Source organism: Carassius gibelio, chromosome B20, assembly GCF_023724105.1.
Source record: "Carassius gibelio isolate Cgi1373 ecotype wild population from Czech Republic chromosome B20, carGib1.2-hapl.c, whole genome shotgun sequence".
In the NCBI taxonomy this organism is placed as follows: Eukaryota; Metazoa; Chordata; class Actinopteri; order Cypriniformes; family Cyprinidae; genus Carassius; species Carassius gibelio.
In genome coordinates this window covers 14,892,867-14,918,198 of record NC_068415.1, presented here as the reverse complement: position 1 = coordinate 14,918,198, position 25,332 = coordinate 14,892,867, and the positions used below count along the sequence as shown (strand labels likewise).

At 36.8% G+C, this 25,332-nt stretch overlaps 1 protein-coding gene and 1 long non-coding RNA gene across 2 annotated transcripts in view; both read left to right on the top strand.

Moving 5' to 3' along the window:
- Positions 1-24,631, top strand: part of scfd2 (sec1 family domain containing 2) — a 119,089-nt gene extending 94,458 nt beyond the window's left edge. The window contains exons 6-9 of the mRNA XM_052585948.1: positions 2,322-2,467; positions 19,377-19,511; positions 21,683-21,802; positions 23,689-24,631. Of these exons, the coding sequence (XP_052441908.1) occupies positions 2,322-2,467; positions 19,377-19,511; positions 21,683-21,802; positions 23,689-23,781 (494 nt within the window). The 3' untranslated portion in view covers positions 23,782-24,631. The remainder of the gene's footprint in view (positions 1-2,321; positions 2,468-19,376; positions 19,512-21,682; positions 21,803-23,688) is intronic.
- Positions 7,489-15,880, top strand: LOC127983704 (uncharacterized). Its single transcript, XR_008160490.1, has 2 exons — positions 7,489-7,959; positions 8,319-15,880. It is a non-coding gene; the product is annotated as an uncharacterized LOC127983704 (long non-coding RNA).
- Positions 24,632-25,332: the final 701 nt, after the last annotated feature.

Below are 25,332 nucleotides of genomic sequence, written 5' to 3'. Positions count from 1 at the left end.
ATTATATAACCGCAGACACATTGCAGGCTCAAAGGGTTCCCAGAGCAATATTTTACTTAGGAAGAGCATGCATCCACTCTAAAGAGTATTTATGTACTATATGTCTTGCTACTGAACACAGTGACACGTTTACAGTAAGCATCTCAAGTGAGTGTTTGCAGACCAAACTGATGCCTACAGCCAGAAGCCTAAATTGATAGTTAGTGCTAGTCTCAGAAAGCATTGCATAACCACTGTGCATGCATTTATGAAAACAGAAATGTTGAAATGATGGGACCATGCAGAGCTCAAGTCATGATTATAAGTGAGCTATTTGTAAAAGATTCAGTAAATGTCAAAAGGGACTGAAATGTATACTTCTCACCGAATATTTGGAATGAAAATAATTTTTCATTCTCAGGTCCTGCCATCTAAACTGATGTTTGTAGTTTTGCACTCGGTTGATGTAGCTTGTCCTAGTCAGACTCTTCTGTCAGCTGGGACAGCACAACCCTGGGAGTGTTAATGTGTGCAAATCATGTTGAATATGTTTATATGTCATTTTTGTCTTTTTTTTTTTCTTTTTGGTTTGTAATTTTCATATGTATTTAAAAGTTTGTGATCATTAAATTTTTTTTATAGAAACTAATACTTTTATTCATAATGGAATAATTTGAATTATCAAAGGTGACATTAAACATAAAAGGTTTCTATTTCAAACAAATGCCGTTCTTTTGAACTTTCTATTAATCAATGAACTCTCAGTGTAAATGATAAGTTTCCACTAAATATTAAACCGTTTTCAACATTAACAATAATAAGAAATGTTTCTTGAGCAGCAAATCAGCATAATACAATGATTTCTGAAGGATCATGTGACACTAAAAACTGAATTTCAGTGGCTGTTGAAACTTCAGCAGTTTCACCAGGTTTTTTAACGGTAGATTGTATGACTGAAACATACAAAATACTGTTTGTTCTTGCTTTTCCCCCTTCAGAGGTGAAGTTAGATTATACATTTAAAGAAACACGTGTCTGTGGCACTAATAGCACCAGAAAACCTAAGTCATTTTGAATCCTTTAAATCATAATGTGTTCCAATAATCAATATTGTATGTTGCATTTCAGCTGTGATCTTTTGGGCAGATTTTAGGAACATTAGCTACAGTATTAGCATTGGTAGATATCCATCTTGTCAAAATGCACCTGAGCTGGTGCATCTGAACATAAAGCATTTTTCATCCTGCAGTCTTACATAAGTGTACTGCTCCGCTAGCCATGCGTCTGCGGTTGTTTTGGCAGGTCCAAAGGGGTTTAGCTGGCAGAGCTGAATGTCTTATTTCTCAGGTGTGAGATTGTTTAGATCTGGTGTTGAAGGACGGGCAGCTCTCTCATTACCCAGCCCTTGGATTCCACAGCTGGCGCAGGACTTTGTGCCAGCCTCACCCACCCATGTTGCTGTTCCGTCCTCCATTTGTCTTCTCTGAGTCTCTCTTTGCTTTCAGCACCGTCAGTGCTTCTGGAATGACAACAAAGTTTGTTTTTGTCGAACACCCTTGTTCAAGCTTTCTCCCCTTAATAAAACTGAGACATTCTCTCTCTCTTTCACAGTCTCTCATTCTCTCTGTCCCCAGTGTCTGAGTTTAGTCCATGCATATAATTTTTTTATTAACTCATGCAGGAGCTATTGCCTTCCAATGAAAAGAGCTTTTGTCCTCTGATTCCCTTTCAGCAATACAACTCTATCTAATATGGAACCCACAGTGCATACTTGTATACAATGTATTCTTTTAGTGTATTTCAAATATAATTTATCCAAATTTTCAGTTTTATATATATATAAACATAAATATGTACACTACCATGGAAAAGTTTGAGGTTGGTAATACTTCTCATAATACAGCATTTGTTGAATAAAAAAAAACTCTAATATTGTGAAATATTATTAAATTAAAATAACTCTTTTCTATTTTAATATCATTTAAAATCTAATTTATTTCTGTGATGGCAAAGCTGTATGTTCAGCAGCCATTTTTCATGTGTTCAATGTCACATGATCCTTTAGAAATCATTCTAATATGCTGATTTGCTGCTCAAGAAACATTTCTTATTATTATCAATGTTGAAAACAGTTGCAATGCGATATCTTTATTGTTTGGGTTGTTTGATTCTGCCTTGGAATTCCAAAACAAGGGTTTTACCTTTTGTAAGATTGTGCAAACAACATGCATATATTTATAGTAGTACAGTACATTCCACATAGTGTCTAAAAGACATAAAGAGTTCCATGAACACTGATGTAAGGGTTAGACACTCATCTGTATCTGTATGTGCATCTGTAGAAGTCTCAGGCCCTGAGGAGCTGACTGTGGAGCACGCTCATTCTGTCCTGGAGAACGTGTTTGAGAGGCTGAGGGGAGTCAGTCGTGCCCGGGACCACCTGAAGAACTTCAGCTCTGTGTACACTCCCAGTGATGGAGCACACCAGGTCAGTGAGAAAACATGCAATTTACGTTTCTCAAACACGCAATGCCACATATTAAAGGGGTCATGCAGTGCACAGCATAAATGAGTACACCCTCTCTAAAACTTAACAAATTCAGCAATGACTTTTTAGTTAAAGACATGTTTAGGTTCTTTAGAGATATAGTGTTCCAACAAGCCGTCTTGATCAATTACCAAAGAAGAATGACAAAAATTATCCAGCCATATAAGATCTTCTTATCAAAGTGATTAACATTTTGTGTTGCAAAAATTAGTACACCCTCCTGAGAGTTACTAAATATTTAAGGCTACTTTTGATCAACAGGTAAGTATCTTGAACCAAACTTTTAAAGACAAGTAATTTCCTGACAATTAAAAGTGTTATATAGCGCACTGAATAATACTCAGACTTAATGCTGGCAGCAGTGGAACCACTTGGGAGAGAACTGCCAGGTGATGTTTTACTGGTTAGACTTATGTATGCTGCTATGAAAGACTAGGTAAAATGGCTTAATAATTCCATGCACAAAATTACATATTTAATAAGTATTGAATGTACAATGCCACAGATGTGTTTTTAAGTTTATTGTTTACAGTACGTTTTGAACCCTGTGCTTATCTAATGAATACAGAGCAGACTGATATTGTAATAATTCTCTGTCCTGTTTCTTGATAAATAGTGTCTATCATGCTTTTAGCTCACAGTATTCATGCAGGACCTGTGACAGACTGTGTGTGACTGTCTTTGACGACTGGAAGCTGGAGTGCGTCACAGCCTTTTAACCATACTGTATGACTGAACTGAACATCCACTCTTGTACCTCTGAGCATGTTTCATGCACTCTTGTGTGCATTTGTGTGACAGACATTTTAAAGAGAAAGAGCCAAACCGAGGGACAGAGGAGAAAAGAGCTGATTATGTAACACATAATGTCTTATTTTCTCTAACCTGAGAGCACTTGCAATCCAGTCATTTTAGAGATGTTCTCTACTGGTTCAGTAGTTTTTAGTGGTTTTATTCATCAGTGTTGGAGTAATTAGCTGGAAGTAGTGATGCTTGTAACTCATTACTTTTTTGTAAAGTAACCCTCGGTGTCCACTACACAAGCCTCTGTCTGAAGGAGGATTGTGTTAAATTATATTTTACATTTGAAAATATGAAACACATTTTAATATATATTAAAAATAGTAAACAAATAATTTAAATAATAATGATATTTCACAATATTACTTTTTTACTGTGTTTTTGATCAAATAAATGCAGCCTTGGTAAGCATTACAGATAATAAAAAAAATAATAATAAAAAAAAAAAATATATATATATATATATATATATATATATATATATATATATATATATATATATATATATATATATATATGTATATATATATATATATATATGTATATGTACATTTTAAAAGTTGTGTATTTATGAAGCTTCTGTTAGTTACTGTAGTAGTTTTTAGGGTAGCTAACTACTACTTCAAGAGAGTAGCTTCACAAGTTGAGCTGTTTTAAATGATCACCAGCCTGTAAATCGGCAAGCTACAGTTTCACTGAATATTTTTGATGGATTTTCCATTTTATTGCATTTAGTTCTAGTTAAAACACTGTCTTTTGAAGTTTGTTAGTTTTAGTCCAGCTTCAAAACTGCCTTAATCATATTGGCCTTGTTGACCTGAAGAGTTTAATCCACTCAGTTCCTGGAGTTGTTTTTCACAGATGGAGTGTTATGAAACGTGAGTGAGCCATCACATTAAAAACTCTGCACCACTGCGTTCATGATGGGGATCGTATAGCGCATCCTCAGTGATCACCAGTGGACTGCATCTAATTTATGTTTTATCTCTCTTGTTTTTAATAATGCAAGAACATATTGTCCTTGTATTTTGCCATCCAAAAACCATTTTTTATTTGTTATCTTGATTTTGCTTTAGAAATACATCATCAGATCACACTGCTCTGCAAGAATGAGTTCTCAGGAGGGACACCGTTGGGAAGAAAAGCTGTTTGCCAGCTGTAGGCCTCAGATTACTTCTTTAGATATGCGACACTTCATTGGCTTCGAACCGAAGTAAATAAGGATGTAAAGCTGACAGTGAAAACTGTCGTTGACACTGGAAAAATATTAAATAAACTTTACTGACCAAAAGACTTGTTAATTATAGTGTCAGTTAGTAATATAAAATTCAATGTAGGTTATATTTAAAAATAAAATATGAAGAAAAAGATCACGGTCTCAACCGATCCTTTTATCGTTTTAGACCAGAAATATTTTGATGGAATATTTCTATAAAGGAATCTGGGATAGAAGGAGCAGTCAGACACAAAAGAACATCATATTTTAATGTGTTACTGTTTGTGTCTCTTCACTCGTGGTTAGATTTCTGTCTTTGACACACATCAGCCGTCAAGAGCTCACGTTACGTACTTCAAATAACTAAGTAAGACAAAGACACACATCAACATTAAAACATCTAATCTGGAATATTTAAACCAATACATGCGTACCTCTGTGTCTGACGTTTTAGATGCTAAACAGATGAGGTTTATCAGTGAGGTTTGGTACATAGCGTGACTTTGGCGAGACTTACGGTCCAGGAATGTTCCTTGCTAATGAATTCTGTCATAGGTTTGTGTGTGTGCGTGTGTGCGTGTGTGCGTGTGCGCGTGTGTGTGCGTGTGTGTGCGCGCATTTGGTTTAACATTTTCATGCATCTACATTCTACCTAAACGCACAAGCTCAGGTACTCGTATCCAGTTTCATCTCATACTCATCTCCATATAGAAGCTAATCACTAACAAAGTCATTTTAGTTTGAATGTAGGTCAACAACATGGAGATACACATTTAAATTTCCCCAAAATTAAGCATATTTCTACGGAATTGTGCACATGCCTGTTCGGAATAGTATACCATCAATTCTCTTTGCTATTTATGCAGTATATTATGTATACGATTTGTTGTATTTACATACTAGTTGGCACACTGTCCTGCATTTGTATCTTATGATGCAGAGCAAAATAATCAATGACTGGATGCATTGTGACAGTTATGTTACATACTACTAGTGTGTAGTACATACTGCGTAGCATGCAGTTAGCATTAGACTAGCATCCTATTACAAACCCACCTCCGCAGAGATTTTTCAGGTCCTTTATATTCCTCACAACTTGTATATTTATTTAGTAGATTTTTTTTGGCCAGTTTAACTGTATTCAGCTCTGTTTAAAATACTTGCTATGTTTAAATCTGTTAAACTGAATCCTGCAGATTATGTTTCATAATCAACCTGCAGGCACTATCACAATCCAGAAAAACATGAGTCACTTAATTCAAGAATAATAAGCCTTTTTGCTATCCTCTTTTGTGTTTTCTTTTTTTAGCATACTAGTTTAGCATACTGACTAATCTTCATCTAACACTTTTAGAGGTTTATTTTGGAGGTATGATCTAACTGTGGCTGTATGTCAATAATAGGCTATTTTTTTATCTAAGCAGTGGGTGCATGTTATTTTTGGAACAAACTAGTGAATGAAACTTCTTTATTGGACTCGAGTTCTTTTGACTTGCAATGCAGCATGTACAGGTGCTGGTCATATAATTAGAATATCATCAAAATGTTGATTTCAACTATTCCATTCAAAAAGTGAAACCTGTATATTATATTCATTTATTACACACATACTGATATATTTCAAATGTTTATTTCTTTTAATTTTGATGATTATAACTGACAACTATATAATATACAAGTTTCCCTTTTTGAATGGAATTAGTGAAATAAATCAACTGTTTGATGATATTGAGCTTTATAAACAGATTGATGATTTAATTCTGAAATAGGGTTTAATATGGTCAACTTTTAGTTGCGAAGAAGTCAATTCTTTACTGAAAGATCTTTATTTGGTTTGCTGTCATTTTCTGACACCGTTTCACCATATTCACCAATAACACAGTATCAAATGATAATAATAATACACTCAAATGCACTAATACTAATAATAATACACTAAATAAACTAAAATGTTAAAGTTATTTTTTTTATATAAAATTAATATTTTCCCTCAATTTTACAAAATTTTGAATATTTTCAAAGGTGAAATATCATGAAAATCAGATTTTTTGTATTTTTTATTTCTGTGTTCAAGTGCTATAATTGGGTCCCTGGTGCATCTACCAACCAAGGAATCATAATTTGTTTTTGTTTTTTGTTTTTTTATAGTTTTTGGTAAGCCTTTGTCTGCAAGCTTGTGAAAAAATGAGCGCATCAGATGAAAATGGCGAACACAGTGCACATTTTGCGTTCAGCAGATGTTCTCCATAATGGCGCTATGAAATGACAATTTTCATTTTGGGGTGGAGTATCCCTTTAATACATGAAAAGAAGAAATGGAAAGGCAGAAATGGTTAAGACATTTTCTACATGTCAAAGTCTCTTTCTTATTGATGAAATCATAATGTAAGGGTAAAAAACATCTGACCTTGAGCAGACATATTGTAATGATTAAAGAGTTTTGTATATTTAAACGTTTTGCCTATTTCAATTTTATTTTAATATCATAAATAACATTATACTCCAATACTTTTAATAGTAACATTTCTTATTATGCAGTCTGTGTATTAGACACTAAAGTTTATTTTCTATATATTTTTTATAATTAATCACCCTCAATTAATGGCATCTTTCTTTGTTTGTTTATAGTTTAATAATGTACATTGATCTTGAGAGATTGACTCAGTGTAGCTCATCTCCCCCTCAGCACCTCATTTATGTTCATCGGTTGATGAACACTTTACAGGCACGTCACTGCGACCTAGAAAGGCAAATTATTGTTTTGTGTGGGCATAAACATAATTAAATAAATTGTTTTGAGTGTGATGTAACCCAAATTTTGACTTTTATCATGTGTGCCTTTGCTACGTGCTTAAAAGTACAGGACAACCTGTGCTGAAGGCCTCAGCTGAACTTTAGACTTAGAAGACTGTTATACATATATGGAAACAAGAGAAGCTAGAATTAGCGATTTCTATGAAGGGATTGTATTTTCAAAACTGCATGACGCAGAGGTGATTAGATCTTATCTCGCCCGCTATTTGAAGCTATTAACTCCCTTTTGTGGGTTTCTAATCAGAGAAGAACGAGACGGTTGACCTTTTGGGTAAGGTAGTTAGACTTTGGACAATCAAGCTGCTGATCTGCGGAAATAGGGAACCGAAATTACCTTGCAAGGGCTTATATGTATTTTCGGAGAAGATGACGAATGTTTTAATAGCTGTCTGAGACGTGACTGCATAGATGTGCCATTAGTTTGGTACAGACTTGCAGGCTATAAGAGGAGAACTCACCTCTCTTCTTTATTCTTCTCCTCCTCCTCTCTCTTTCACTCAGACTGAGTTCAGACTAGACCCTTCTAGCTGGACTTAGTCTTTTCTCACCTTTTTCCTTCTTATATTCCGGGGCTCACTTGACCTCTTTGATCATCTTACAGGTTTTTATTCGTATCAGATACATTGTCTTTATTGTTGCTATTTTGAAATGCAGGTATTTTATATGCTTGTTGTATACTTTGTATTATTATTATTTTTAACAGCTTGATTACTTTTGAATATTATAATGCATTTTGTATTACTTTTAATTGGGCAACATCCATCATACATGGATTGCTTTTAAAACTATATTAATTTTGGGATTTGTATTTTCTATATTTGAAGCTGATTTTAATACTTACTAATCTGTTGGCAAGTTATGAGTTGTATTCTCATTTCCTATATTCTTTGAATAAATTTGCATACTAAAATACCACCCCACCGTCTGACCAGGATTGAAGTCTCTAATTTTTTGCATCAGTTTTTGGAGGCACCCGCTGCGGATCGTTGAAGTTTTCATTTCATTGAAGTTTTGATGCAAACGCAAGGCAAAATAAAGAGAGGTGAGTAGCTCATCTTTTTTCTCTTTTATGGGCTTCTGTGGTGTTGCCTGCCGGGTCTAGGAGATATATCCGCAGACCCACCTCGTTCATATTCTTGACTGCAGCAAGAGAACGAGCCTGGGTCATAGCCGGTGGTTTAACCGTAGACGGTGGTTTAACCGTATTGAAAAATCAGCGCGCGCTGGGGGACGAGACGGCGATCCGCGGCATTAAATGTGTTGTTCACTATTGAGGGTTACTGGTAGTGTGGATAAATATCTGCGCTTTACATCCTGCGGGGTTACCGGGGGTGTATTGCGAGCACTTTTGGGTTAAACCGAAAGAGCAACAGTATTTTGAGACACGCGCTGTGAGGGTTTACTTACAGCGTGCTGGTCGGGTCTGTATGCCGTCTCTTGTTTATGGATATAGTCTCTGGGATTAGACTTGGCAGTTTTCGACACGAACAGAACCCCACCTTGCGACTAAATTTAGATCAATAAATTGTCAGACGGTGCATTAAGTAAAAATAAGTAGGAATTAAGTAAAAATAAGTAGGAATTAAGTAAAAATAAGTAGGAATTAAGTAAAAATAAGTAGGAATTAAGTAAAAATAAGTAGAAATTAAGTAAAATAAGTAAAGGAATTAAATAAAAATAAGTAAAGATAAATAAAAATAAGTAAAGATAAGTAAAAATAAGGTAAGATAAATAAAGAATTAATTTTAATTAAGTGTATCTGAATTGAATAAACCTTTTCCTTGTTGGATTTGTCAGCACATGAGATAATGGCACTTGTTCAAATAAAAGAAACTCCAAATGAATGTGTAATGTAGAAGAAATAAGACAGAAAATGGTTAAAGATGGATTTAGAGAGATTTCGGTTACACGCAGACAGAGTGAATGGGTGTTGACCCCTTAACGGTCACTCACGTTTTTGAAGATAGACTTGAATTTGCATAATACAAACCTAAAATTTTACAATTCATGACTAAAAATATTTTGTAACATGATTTTGATGTGCCATTTACATGGTAATGTAATTGTCGGATTTTAAAATGGGATTTAAAGGATGAATTTTGAGATTTTATGTTTTCAAGTGATATATCACTTCTGATGATTTATGAAATGTGATAGAGAAAAAGGCAACGAGGAAGTCTTCTTTTGTAATGCAGATTTCTGAGGGTGTACTCTTGTCATAAATGAATTTTATTACTTTTCCTACATAGTCTTTTAAGAAGAATATTGGTAAAATATATATTTGAGAGTCTTGGACTTTTCCAATGGTATATAGTTTGTCAGGATTGGATTTGATTTGATTGTGGTGTGGTGTAGTCGGCGCAGGCGTCCCGTATTCGGGACGGGGTGACAGTTAACAGGTTGAAGGAAATTACTGATCACAAAGAACAGAAGATATAGGCACGTGTTTTATGTTGTTTATGGATAAGGAAAGTCAAAGGGCTTTTGACAGACAGAAATGGTAGAATTGTACAGGTTTATAATTTAGCGCAAGCAGCTAGAGAGGCTATAAGATATGTGGGATTTATTAAAAATCTTGTAACAAAGGAGCCGAGAGCCGATATAGGCAAAGCTCCTAAGATTGATGACATTTATAACTGGCAGAAATGTAACAGATTTCTGAGAATTGTGAATATAGTTTGTTATTTCTCCTGGCAGTTTGGAAGAAGCTGAGGCTGAGTGGAGCAAATATGTGAAATTATATTCAAGGTTACCATGCTATAAGCAGGTGGCCAAGTGGGGGTCTATCGAACTATTGGTGTGCGTGATTTACCTAGCATTGTAAACACGCTGCCAATTATGAAATCTAACTGTACTAATTACAACCGCAAATGATTTTGCTACTTAATTTAACGAACTGCGTATTGAAGTACAGCATGTGATTGGATCAGGAATCCAAATTTTTAGTAATGTAACATTGATCAGATAGGGCCCTAACAAGCCCTTTGTTAAATATACTGAGCATTTCACATGAGCTTTGAAAGAGTTTGTTGCTACAAAAGAAGCAGTTGATTTGAAATCTCATATACTGTTACACACTGCACACGTGGGGAACCAGAGCTCAAGATATTGTTGACCAAACGAAAAGAGCAGATGATGCGATTGGATCGCCCTCTGTCTCTGTAATTACCTGTTATAATTGTCAGGAAACAGGCCACTACGTAAATAGGTGCCCTGAGCGAGATGGAGAGCGAGGGTTTTAAAATGTTTAAAAAGGTTCCTCTTTTCAGCAACAGCGACGGCTACCAAAGTAGCCCCCCCCCCTTCGGCTTCGCTCTGAAAATAGAGGTGATGCAGAGAAAGGAAGTCGACATGCAGACTCAGCTGAAGCTGCTGATGCCACAGGCTGACCAAAGCACTTGAGATCAGGATAGCTACATATTTATTTAGCTACTCCAATTTACATTTTACAAATAAACATATGACTCTTCGAGGATTATCTGATGGCAGTCTTTTCACACAGTCTCAATTATTTCCCTTAATAATTTATTCACTCAAGTAAACCCTTTTGGGTGCAATTCTGGGTTGGAGAAAGTCAAGTTGGCACTGTATTGGGAAGGAATTATATTGGAGAAATTAGAAGCAGATATTTTATTAACCAAATCAAATAGTTAGTCAAATTTTGCCAGTTCCCATTCCAGTCGTCAGAAAAATTGAACTCCTAAATTTAACATTGGAGCTGTTACAGCAAATGAGAAAGAGTCTACTGACTCTCCAATGATACAATATTTTTCTGAGAAATTTTCAGATTTGTGGTCAACTTCTAAACTTGATGTTGGTCTTTGCAGAATTAAACCTCTAAATGTTTCAGGTCCTGCACCTCCTCCAGTATTCCAGTATCCTCTTCGGAGAAAAAGAGAGAGCGGCACAGGCAATTGTGACCCAGCTCGAGAAAGGGATTGTGGTAAGATGTGCCTCTCAATGTGATTCACCTGTGGCCTGTAAGAAAGCCAGACGAGAACTATAGGCTTACTATAGACTATACCGCATTGAATGCTGTGACCACCAAAGCAACCCCATTGTTGTCAATCATTCAACCATTTTAAAAGAATCGTGCGTGCCGTCTGTTATAATTCAATATTGTGATGAAATTTTTCTTACATCTGCAAATAAGGTGCAGCATCTGAGTGTACTTACTCTCTTGTTGAGAGCACTTCAAGAGGCTGGCTTCCTCCTGAACAAACGGGAAGTACAGCTGTTTACATTTTTAGGTCAGAGTGTTGGTCGTGAGGGAGAAAGACCTCTTCCAGATCGGGTCATAACAATTACAAAATTAAAGAAGCCAACCACAGTTACTGGTTTAAGATCATTAATGGGGCTATTTAATTTTAATCGGGTTTATTCCTGATTTTTCTGATTTGGCTGAACCTCTAACCGAGGCTCTTAAGGGAGGCCTTCCGGGTGCTTCCCCTCTAGAGTGGACAGCAGACATGGCTGAGCCTTTCACTCTTCTCAAATCCGCACTAGCCTCTTCTCCTGTGTTACATGAACAAAACCGCTCCACATTTGGACACATGTAGGCCCGAATGCTTACAACTGCGTGCTGGGACAGCATAAAGGTGACAAAAGTTTTGGAACTGTTGGATATTATTCGATTGTGATTCCTTCTTCTATGAAAGGACAGATGCCATGCTTGATGGCGTTGGACTGTGCAGAGTGGGCACTGAAGTTCACCGAGCACATCGTCGGCTACAACCAGACTATTTTACATACCCCACATCGCTTTTTACGTTTGCTACCTGAAACAAAGGTGAAATCGATCTCAAATCAGCGACCTGCTAAGTGGGAAACTGCTCTAATGAGTCCTCAGCTTACTGTTGTTACAGATAACCGGACGAACCCTGCCTCCCTGATGGAGAACGAAGGGAGTGCACATGACTGTGCTGTGGTGGTTATTTGTGACAGAGGACATTTCGTCAGAAATTAGACATTTGCAAATGTCATGGACATGTTCGTGGATGGCGGCAGCTTTTATGAGGGGGAAACACGCTACACAGGTTGGGCAGTAGTAGAGGGGAGGATGGGCGAAGTCTTGGCTGAAGGATCGCTACGGGGAGGAAGTGCTCAGATCGCTGAACTGCATGCTTTGAAAGCTGCTTTAAATTTTACACTTAAATTAACTGCAAGCGAAAATAGCTCCATTTATGTGAATATTTTTTCTGAAACAGTGCCTACAGTTATCATGTAGTGCGGAGTTATGGCCCTGTCTGGAAACGTCGCGGTTATCTGACCACCGCCGGTATGCCAATAAGTCATCAAACCAGTATTAAAGAAATTCTTGAAACATGCAAGAACATTTCACCTAACAGTGTTGCGGTTTGCAAGGTTACAGGTCACAGTACTTTCAATGATTGGTGGGCAAAAGGAAACTCGCTAGCTGATAAGGCTGTGAGAGAGGCGGCCAGGGGTGCATCACTTGGAGAGGTAACTGCAATTTTCCCTGCTCATCCAAATTGTGCAGGATCAGAAACTCTATCTAAATTGTACACAAATGAAGATAATGAAATATGTCAAAAGGTTAGGAGCTATTTTAACTGAAGAAGGAATTAATGCTCTAAATGAAAAGGGTGTTCCGCCTAGCAGATATTAATTGATCTATACCACAGGATTGCACACCAAGGGGTTCATAAAACTAATACTATGTTACAACAAACATGGTTTTGACCAGAGATGTTACGAACTGTGAGGGACAGACTGTCCAGATAAATCCATCATTTACAAACAAAGCCACGATTATGAAGAGGTATGATATCAATTAGCCACAGTCCTCGCCCGCGAGGACCTTTTACACATTGACAGGTAGATTTTATTTTTGTACCCTCTGATCATGGGTACACCTTATGCGCATTTAAGGATGCCCATTCAGTGCCCTCAGCGTCCAAAATGCTGGAGACTTAAAGACTGCTGCATTTAATTTAACGGCTAAAATCCTGTACAAGTGGGGGACAAAGTAATGGTTCAGAAATAGGGAATTTAGGTCCAATGTCTTCCAGGTATGAAGGTCCTTACTCAGTGTTGCCGACTACTCCAACTTTTCTCTCTACTCATTGAAATCGAGCCAGGCTTGACTCGATGGAAGCATCTTGCACAAGTGAAGCCCCTGTTACAGCTTGCTTATACTAACAATATCTCTCAATGCACAATAGATTTTCTTTTTATAGACTAAGGGTACCCTTTCTAAAATTAAGGTTGTAATCAATGTTTGTTTTCAACCTCTGTGAGGTGATTGAGGGTCTGACTTATGTCAGGAGTGTAATAATTGATTGATTCAATTATCGATTATTTATTTAGTGATTGTTCACTTGCTTCCAGAGAATCAAAATTAACCAAAATTCACAATATCTGTTCCTTAGGTTGTTGATGATACCGTTTTCACTGTGAATTTGTCCAACAGGTGTAAGCTCTATCAGACGAATTGCTACTAAGGACGAACAATGATTAATGATTAATTGTTTACTTCTCTCCAGGTTTCCAATGCTGAGTTCCCCTGGATCTAATGTATATATTTGTTTATAAAATGATGAAATGAAACTGAAAACCATAATGTTTACATGTAACAATTGTGATTAATGTTGTTTTATCTGTCTTGTTGTGTCCTTGTTCGTGTGTGTGTGTAAATGTTATATGTAATGTTTGTCGCTTCGCTTTGGCATTATATGTTTGTGTGTGTGTTTGTGTTCGTGTTCTTTTTGTTTCCACATATTTCTGTTCCTACTACTCTAAAACTAAACAGGTATGAGTGCATGCTGATACGGACCTATCCTGCGTACATTTACCACACGACTGGTTCTAAGGGTGACCCTTTGGTGTGACTTCTGCAACAGTGCAGCGCATTGACGATTCGGGAGTGGTTGCTGTGCTCGTAGCTGGACATCAGTGTTTGATCCCAAGAACTGGACGCATCGTCATCACATCGCACGCTAACTCTACATCATCTGAGAGACTTGTGCTTTAATCTACCAGCTGATATATAGATTTACAAATCCCTACATCAAGATGCCTCACAAGATTATTGATCAAAAAGATTCTTTTACTCCTATTGCTATCAGCAATGATGAAGAAATGTGTGAATTAGAGGTGAAGGGTAAGGAAAGATACGAGATGTTGAAAAAAATCAACGAAAGTTTGGAAATTTGCGACATGATACCCCAATCTGATAAGGACAAATATCTTAAGAAGCTACCCATTAAGAAGAGAAAGTATGATGATAAGTTTAGAGATGGAAAGAAGGGTATGCTGTAGTAAGTCCTCGACCCAGCAAAAGTCCAGGTGAGGTCAGGGGTCGGATGCTTTTAGTGCTCCTCGTCTGATCAGCTTGGTGAAGAATTCCTGTCAACTTTAACGCGGCTGGGGTTAAAGAGGTATCTACAGTCTGCCTGGAAAGATTCATTCACTTTTATATTTCCTTTATGCTTACACGATTAAGTGCTTATCTGAAATGTTTTACTTACTTATTTTTCTGCATATGTATTTGTTACCTTTGACTATTATGTATCTTATTTTCAAGGGAAAGGATTTTGGGTGCGAGTCTTTTTGTCAAGACTCGAGTGGGGGACTGATGTAACCCAAATTTTGACTTTTATCATGTGTGCCTTTGCTACGTGCTTAAAAGTACAGGACAACCTGTGCTGAAGGCCTCAGCTGAACTTTAGACTTAGAAGACTGTTATACATATATGGAAACAAGAGAAGCTAGAATTAGCGATTTCTATGAAGGGATTGTATTTTCAAAACTGCATGACGCAGAGGTGATTAGATCTTATCTCGCCCGCTATTTGAAGCTATTAACTCCCTTTTGTGGGTTTCTAATCAGAGAAGAACGAGACGGTTGACCTTTTGGGTAAGGTAGTTAGACTTTGGACAATCAAGCTGCTGATCTGCGGAAATAGGGAACCGAAATTACCTTGCAAGGGCTTATATGTATTTTCGGAGAAGATGACGAATGTTTTAATAGCTGTCTGAGACGTGACTGCATAGATGTGCCATTAGTTTGGTACAGACTTGCAGGCTATAAGAGGAGAACTCACCTCTCTTCTTTATTCTTCTCCTCCTCCTCTCTCTTTCACTCAGACTGAGTTCAGACTAGACCCTTCTAGCTGGACTTAGTCTTTTCTCACCTTTTTCCTTCTTATATTCCGGGGCTCACTTGACCTCTTTGATCATCTTACAGGTTTTTATTCGTATCAGATACATTGTCTTTATTGTTGCTATTTTGAAATGCAGGTATTTTATATGCTTGTTGTATACTTTGTATTATTATTATTTTTAACAGCTTGATTACTTTTGAATATTATAATGCATTTTGTATTACTTTTAATTGGGCAACATCCATCATACATGGATTGCTTTTAAAACTATATTAATTTTGGGATTTGTATTTTCTATATTTGAAGCTGATTTTAATACTTACTAATCTGTTGGCAAGTTATGAGTTGTATTCTCATTTCCTATATTCTTTGAATAAATTTGCATACTAAAATACCACCCCACCGTCTGACCAGGATTGAAGTCTCTAATTTTTTGCATCAGAGTGTATAATAATGGTGGTTCTGAATGACTCGATAGATGACTAAACGTGACAAAGTGCATATTTACTTATTGAAAATGTGGGTGTTTTCCATTCAGATTGCATATTTTAACTGATGGTACATTTCTGCGCTTATTCTGTGTTGTTTTTTTCTTCCTCGTGTGTTGGCCAGATATTATTTAATTTATCATTTGTATGCTCCTACTAAATGCAAAATGACTCCTTTCTTTTCTGCCCTTATATGGGCATATCCAGAGAAGGAGGGGCTGGTTAAAATTGTTGAGTTTAATCGCTCATTTATGGTGAAAGCAGAATTGTGACAGATATTGTCAATCGCCTCCTTTAGAGTTGACAGGAAGTGCAGTTTCTACAGGTACACACATGTGAGTGAGTTATTTTGCAAAGTCACATCTGAGTTACAGAGATGTCAAAACCTGCAAGACAGACTTAAGGCAGCACTGGTGATTCTTGAAAACCCATTAAGAGAGGTGTGTATCTATGTGGAGGGGTTTGCATGTTGTGACACCTGGCATTTTGGCCAGGTATGACATCTCTAGCCCCAGGTGCAGATTTCAAGGAAAGATTCATGAAATCAACACACACTTCTGTGTGTGTGTGGCTGTGATTACTGGAAATCTTTGAATATGTGAGGTTGAGCAGGTCATGTCATGTCAACCATCTGGAATTATTATCTGGAAGTATTTCATTTTAATTCATAAACTCTCCAATGTCTGTACTGGCATTCTGGGCAAAAAATTATTGTGTTAAATAGTTAACAACTATAAAGATTTGTTTTGTTCCTTTGTTTTTAAGTTGAACATGACACCAGTGTTAAGTATTTTTGAGATGCCATTATAGTTTTTATTAATAGTTTGAATATATATATAAATCATCAGATCCTTCTGTCTGCCCTCTCATCACTGGGCATCACAGGGATTCCACTTCACTGGATTGAATCCTATCTCACTGATAGGTCTTTCAAGGTGGCTTGTAGAGGGGAGGTATCCAAAGCATCAGCTTGTCATTGGGGTTCCCCAGGGATCGGTTCTTGGACCCCTCCTCTTCTCCATGTACATGACATCACTGGGTCCCATCATACAGGCACATGGATTGTCCTACCATTGCTATGCTGATTACACACAGCTCTCTCTTTCATTTCAGCCAGATGATCAAACAGTAGCTGCATGGATCTCAGGCTGCCTGATGAACATCTCTAATATCACCTACAGCTCAACCTGACAAAGACTGAGCTTCTTGTCTTCCCTGCCACTCATACTGTACAGTTGGATTTCTCCATCCAGCAAGGCTCTTATACAGTTACCCCATCAACTTTGGTCAGAAATCTTGGTGTTAACTTTGATGACCAGCTTTTCAAAGTTGTAAAGTCTGCTCGATCTTGCAGGTTTGCATTGCACAACATCAAAAAGATCAGGCCCTTTCTAACGGAGCATGCTACACAACTTCTTGTCCAAGCCCTTGTCATTTCTAGGCTAGACTACTGCAAAACTGTCTTCTAGCTGGACTTCCATCAAGCACAATCAAACCTCTACAAATGTTTCAGAATGCAGCAGCACGACTTGTCTTCAACGAGCGCAAAAGAACCCATGTTACACCTCTTTTTATCTCCTTGCACTGGCTACCGCTTACGGCTCGCATCAAGTTCAAGATATTGATGCTTGCATATAGAACCGCCAAAGGCTCAGCACCCCTCTACTTCCACTCACTGTTACGAATCTACATCCCCTCCAGAAGTCTGAGATCCATTAATGAGTGACGCCTCATGGTACATTCTCGTTCACCATTCCTTGCTGGTGGAATGATCTTCCCGCCCCTATCTGGAATGCTGAATCCCTAACAACTTTAAAAAACAAAAGCTGAAAACTCATCTCTTTAGAAACTACTCGGCTAAAAGATTTTCTTTTTATTTATTCCTTCTCTTTCTAGCTTGTACGTACTTATTTGAACAATGTCTAAAACTTGGTATTACAAGCACTTTTTGTGTCTGTTTGCCTCTTTAAGCTTTGGATAAAAGTGTTTGCAAAATGTAAATCAAAATAATTTTAAATAACCAAAATGTTTTTTATGGTTTTATTTTTAGTTAACTACAATAACCCTGCTTGCTTTTCTCCTCTGCCACATTTTCAGTTGTAGTCTTTTTCCAGCAAATATTAGTATATGTAATATATTGTGAATTATTCAGTTAGGTAAACAGTATATCATGTAGTAAATTATATTAAAACTGAATCCATTGACAACCTTAGGAAAACACAATGTAGGCTCAGGAGAGCTGCTACTTTTGCTCCGTTTTAAACTTATTTATACACCCACATATATCCACATACAAACACACATCTTCTCAACTTGTAATCACCAGCTTTTTGAAATGCACATTTTCATAAACAAACACCTAAACAGTTTAAGTAGCTTAGACTTGTACATAAGGATCCATGTTGAACCTAACAATGGTGCTATTTCAGTGCAGCAGCAATGTAAGTTAAACAGTAGGGGTGGATTAAAGTGGCCCAGGGCTGTACGTTCATATTCAGGGAAACCGTGAATCATCACATTACTGAGTCTTCAACTTTACTGGCCCCCGCTGATGCTGTTTTTGCTACCGATAATAACTGCCCTAAACAACCCTTACTTTTAAACCCACTCCTACACTCAATCACCACACAGCAAGCAGAACATTACAGAAACACCATGATGGGGAAAAACATAATTGAAAATGGAAAATATAATTTTTCATTTTTCCAGTACGCCTGCCACATTATTGTACCTGTTACTTTGTGTCATCTTATGATGTTCTTTTTCTAGCAAAGTTAATTGCTTGCGAACGATGATGGATTTTATCAAATAATGAAAAATAACAATACTGCACGGATTGAGTTTTTTTACTTATGTTGTTTTGTTTTGTTTTTTTCAAAATAAGTTAATTATACACATTCAACACATGCTCATGTTTATTGTAAGCTATTATTTTTATTATTTCCCACAAACCCTTCTGTCATGATAGTAAATTTGGTGTACCTCAAGGTTCAGAACTGGGTCATCTCTTGTTTTCTTGTTTTATATATTAGACACATTGCTCTGTGAAGAGAACAGTGTTAAGCAATGTTATTTTAAATGTCTTGTTTGTCACTTTGAATGATGCTTATATGCTCAGCTGCACTTCTGTCTCATTCTTTTCTCATATTTTACATCACTAACAGTTGTAAATATGTTCCTCTTGGGGTTCTCTTGAATCAGGCTTTTTTCTTGGAAAATAAATATTGTACTATTTGCATACTAATAGGCCAATTTGAAATCAACATATGCTCCAGGGTAGCTGAAAATTGTTTGTGAGTGGGAGTTTTCTCAGTATTTTATTTTATATTGCTACTGGGATTTTAAGTTTATCCAAAATTTTATCTGACACAAATTATGTTCTTTTGTTGTTGTTGTTGTGTACAGGCAACATACCGTCCATTGCTTAAGCAGGTGCTAGAAGAGATCTTCCACCCAGACAGACGTGAATGCCCTGATATAGAGCACATGTCAGGGGGACTCACTGACCTTCTCAAGACTGGCTTCAGCATGTTCATGAAGGTAATTCTCACTTACCTCATCTTCAGTTTTTAATTTAAATTTATTTTATTTATTTTTTTGAAACAAGGAGTATTGTGAAATGCAAATTTTTAGGAAGCTTCTTTCTTTCCATTCACCCCTTTGGAAGTCTGTGATGTTCTGTGTCACTGTTTGCATTATTTCATTTTTCTGAATGTGTTTAGGAGGTATTCTACTTAATTTGGATGATTAATAATATGATAATCAGAAGATGTGTCTCCCTGAAAATTTCCTCTTGTTCTCTTTGCTCTCTCTAAAATGTGAGCAGACACGTTTTTACTGATTCACATAGCCTGCTGTGTGCTTGCCCCCTTTGGGATATGGTTGTGAGGCTGTCCTTGTGTTTTCCTGCTGTTGTTATTCACTTTTCAAGTATATGTACTGTAGCATGCATTACCTGGTAATATGAGAATGTATGATATTGCCTAATTGTGTGCGGTACACATGGCTGGACATACTCTTCACTCGACTCACATGCTGGTGTGTGGATAGATGACAAAATAGTTAAATGAAATTGAAAAGTTGAAGAATCCTCCAAGAATTAACAAGGTCTCTCCTTTTACCTTTTCTATGCAAACATTTATAATGAAACGTCTCTTTCAAGTACATGTGTGCCAATCACACTTGTTTACTTTACCAAGGAATATCCTAAAGAAGGCATTTTTTATCTATTCATCCTTCTGTCACTGTCTGTGTTGCACATGTTTGTCCATGCGGGTTTAAGGTACAGAGTTGCACGTGGCAGCACAGCCCCACTCCTGATATCCTGCCTGCTGGATATGCATCCATAATTGCCTGATTATTATTCAAAACCCGCTTTTTCTTTCAGCCAATCAAAGGCCAGCACTCTGTCCACCCGACCAGGCATGTACAGCAGTACCCCATGTGCCTGAGCGACTCACCTTATCCACATGTGTGCAACAGCGTGCTTGTGTCAATATAAATGTGTGTAATGGTTCTATGTGTGTGTGTGTGTGTGTGTGTGTGTGTGTCTTCTAAATGTTGTGCTCCCACTGTGCTTGTCAAAGTGTTCAGTCTTGACCCAGACCTCCACCTGAACTGTGAATTACATAAGACATACACACATTTACCAGGGATGGCAGAACTGTATGATTGACTTGTCTGACTTTGGGAAGCTCAGTGTTATTACGATGGATTAGTGTCATCAAATGTTTCTTAGGGGATATTCACATGATACACGTTATTGTGTAAAAAAAAAGAAAAAAACCCATCTTAACATCTAGCAATAGAATGGGCCAGATCCCATTGTCTTATCTATTTTTAATTTGTCATGCTATTTAAAAAAAAAATGCAGCACTCATAGTATAAGATGCTGAAAAATAGCTTTGGGAAACCTGTATCTGCACATGTAGACCAGTCACATAGGGTCACTGACAGATATTAAACAAATAAGCTACTTTTTATTTTTTTATTTTATTCTTTTTCTTCTTCATCGTACAAAAAAATTATAAAAATGTTTTATCCTGACAGATATTCATCAAATAAATAAGCTTATTTGACTTTATTTTATTTTATTTCAACATACTGATTATGTAAAGTAACGGGGACATTGCTCACAGCAGACTGTTTCCTGGCAGTAATTGTCTTGAATTGAATTATTGGAAGCAGTGAATTTGTTACAGAACTGGGGTTTTGATGGCTGTAGCTGCAGTGCTTTCAAAGAGATGAATTTAGAGAAACAGCTTCACAGAAGGGTTTTGTGCTGACAGTCTCACACGCTAAAGCACAGTACACAGCCAGTATGCCAAAATCCTTTCTGAGACATTGTGTCTCTAAATTCATCACATTTAAAGCAGCGAAACCAAAAATATGAAAGGTAAAGCATACATCTGAAAGAAGACTAGATAGTCAGCCTCAAATGGATTTTAAATTATAGAGGGTGTGATAAATGATAGAGGTGTCTGATCTGATTCTTTGCATGCTAATCAATATCCTGAATCTCAAAGATTTTTAACCTCTTTATGCTCGACAATTAAAGCTTGACCCAAAGCCTTTGAGATCCTGAAATCTTTTTGAACCAAGCAGGAAGTGTCTGCAGCTGAAAACCAATATCAAAGTGAAACTGGGGTAATTGGTTAGTTTCTGATTATGTTCCCTGTTTATCCCCTTTTGATGTTTCTATTTCCCTGCAGGTCACCCGACCACACCCAAGTGATCATCCGCTCTTGTTTCTCTTCCTGGTGGGCGGAGTCACACCATCAGAGCTCCGCCTCATTCGTGAAGTTGTCTCCACCCATAAGTCAAGCCCTCAGGTGGGAAGTCACACCGCTTTCTTGACTAATGCTTTATCTCTTACATTATCATTAGATAATAGAATGCAATAGAATGCTTTAAATGCAGTAAAAGTGAGCGTAAAGGAATTTCTAATGTTACAAATTATTTCTATTTAAACTAAATTAAAGTACCCCACCTCTCATTTTCTCTATTTGTTTATGTCTGTGGCTCTCTGCTTTTTCTCCGTTTCATTTACTCAAGATATGATAGGAGTGTGTGTGCGTATCTGCACTTGTGTTTGTGAATGAAATGAATAGAGATGTAACTGGGTCAAGTCAGAATAAAAGGAGTTTTTTTGATCAAAGTTTCATGTCATGAATAAATCATACATAATGAAAGCAGAGAGTGGACCCTTATAGAATAGAAAGCCCACACATAGCCTGACCTAAACCCACAGCTGCGCTAGTGTGTGTGACAGAGATACACTGATGGGAATGTAGGGTATCTTGTAATAAATGAAGGTGCACCACACTTGAATATCAAGACGGTCAGGGGAGAGACATGCAGCGAGGGTTCTGTAAAGCCCTTTTGAAGTGATTATCTAAATGAAGTTCTTAGACAAGCCAAATGATCTTCATCTTTCCATCAGAGAATACAAAGCATCTACTTATCTCAGCACATTGCATCAGCAGGTGCAGTAATATTCTGCCCTATTCATCTACAAGACCTGGCTAATAACATACAAGCTAATAATCTTGCAGAACCAGACTTTTGACTGTTGCATCTAGTCTGCTCCACTTTGCCGATTATTGTGGTTCAAGCTCCCCCAGATAGATAAGAAGAGACTAGCTAAAAATAAACCCAACTTGTTCTTAAACCTTTCTACCAATTTTTTTGTTTGTTTGTTTGTTTGCTCCTTTTTCTTTTAGTTGGCCTGCACAATTTTATGTAGAAGCTTTGTTTTGTGTTTGTTTAGTTGCTTTTATTCAGCAAGAATGCATTAAATTGATCAAAAGTGACAGTGAAGATATGTTATTTCTTATTCAATTAAATGGTGTTCTTTTGAACTTTCTATTCCCCAAAGACATCTGAAAAAAACTAGTTTCTACTAAAATATTAAGTAGTCCAACTGATTTCACTATTTATAATAAAATATTGTTTTTCTTGAGTACCATATTAGCATATTAAAATGATTGCTGAAAGATCATGTCATTTGACACTGAGGACTGGCTGCTGAAAATTTAGTTTTGTGATCACAGAAATAAATTACATTTTAAAAAGTTATTTTTAACTTGTTATAATATTTCACTCTATTACTGTTTTCATTGTTCAAATAAACACAATGTTTTTGAATATTTTCAAATGATTTAAAAAAAAATTACTGAACCCAAACTTCTGAAAACTAGTGTGTCGTCAACCTTGTATTTATTTATTTATTTACTTATTTATTTTTCATGAATTTCTCTATTTAATACAATTCAGGTCATAAACAATCCGTTTAGTTTATAACTGTTTCTACATGAGATATTTTGGCATTACCCAGTTCCTGCCTGTTTTCCTGGTCCCTGTGTTGTTTTAACCCTTTATATTTACTGCAGGGCTGCTAAACCATCACACTTAAATAGAGGGGGATCAATCAACAGACCATTTGAGTTTGAGTGTAATTATATGTCTGATGATGAGAATTAGAGAATTAAACTTTTTGAAAATCTAAAAATGCAGAATGATTTGTATGAGGGCTAGGTTTAGGGGTAGGGTTAGGGCAAGGGGATAGAAAATACAGTTTGTACTTTATAAAAGCCATATCATCTATGCAATGTCCCCATAAAATATGGACATCTTGTGTGTGTGTGTGTGTGTGTGTGTGTGAGAGAGAGAGAGAGAGAAGAGAACTGTCTAATCTATTTCTTTTGTCTTTTCTCAGGTACTCGTAATGTCTACTAGGCTGCTGAGACCTTCCGATGTCCCTCACTTACTCTTCAGCACTGACAGGCTCAAACCTGACATTGGAGTGTGAAGGGACTGACCACACACACTTCTGGCTGTTGAATAAATTCTTTCCAACATATTTTGCCTTTTGTCTCAATTTCAGAGGCATCCGATAAAAAAAATTATAATAATCATGATTTTAAAAAGGTTTAAGGAATATACAGAACCTGCTTCTTTTCCTTAAAGGAACACTCCACTTTTTTTGAAAATAGGTTCATATTCCAACTCCCCTAGAGTTAAACAGTTGAGTTTTACCATTTCCGAATCCACTCAGCCGATCTCCGGATCTGGCGGAAGCACTTTTAGCTTAGCTAAGCATAGATCATTGAATCTGATTAAACCCTTAGCATCTTGCTCATAAATGACCAAAGAGTTTCGATATTTTTCCTATTTAAAACTTGACTCTTCTGTCGTTACATCATGTACTAAGACCGATGGAAAATAAAAAGTTGTGATTTTTTTTTTAGGCTGATATGGTTAGGAACTCTACTCTCATTCCAGCGTAAAAATCAAGGAACTTTGCTGTCGAACCATGGGTGCAGCAGGAGCAGTGATATTACGCAGCGCCTGAAAATAGTCCCCAGCTAGTTTGTGTGGTTGCAGCAATAGCAGAGTTGCACCCATGGCATTCAATGATCTATGCTAAGCTAAGCTAAAAGTGCTTCCGCCAGACCTGGAGATCGGCTGAATGGGTTCAGAAACGATGAAACTCAACTGTTTAACTCTAGGGGAGTTGAAAGTGTTACTTTAAAAATACCACAACATCCCATTCCAATTATTTCACATTTAGTTTTTTATGACCAAAGATGCTGTCTTACCATTTTCCCTTAAATCCCTCCATTTTTCCCCTTTAAATAAAATCTTTATGGTTGGCCTTTTGCTTGTGTTTAAAAAATGATGTTTGTTAATGCAGTGTGTAAATTTCTACAGCCACATTTCACTGCTTTTTTCATGCCATTGGCAAATACAGCACATTCTGCAGTTCAGATCTTACAATCAGCCATGTGTTGATTCTCACAGGAGTTTCCCTCTTCATCCTTCACTCACTTCAGTGTTGCTGGAGAAGTGACAGATGGGAAGAGGGCAGAGGTCAAAAAGGCTAGTGACATCCTTTCTGTTCTGCCTTCACTTTCTCTCACACACACATTTACTTAGCCATCTATAAAGAGACATACTATAGACCGCTAATGTTTTTTATTAAACAAAGCTAAGTAAAAATCTATTTGCCATAGATAAATCTAACCTTAACTTTTTGAAAGATTAGCATGATGTGTACCAAACTTGACATTTTGTCACTTAAAACATTCCTATTCCTCAAAGTTTAGCAAAGTAAACATGCTGTAAGCTCAATGCTTTTATATGTGTATCTCTTATGAGATTTTAGGTTGTGTTTCGCATTTGCCTCAAACTATTACCCAGCAGGTGTCTGACAAAGGTGCTAAAACACCTGAATTCGGTTATGTTCCTCTAAATTCAGGGGGTTTTACACCTTAATCCTTACATAAGTGTATTTGTCTTGTAAAATGTTTATTTCGGGTGTTGGTAGTTTTATCAACTGTTTACCATGTGGGGAAAAATC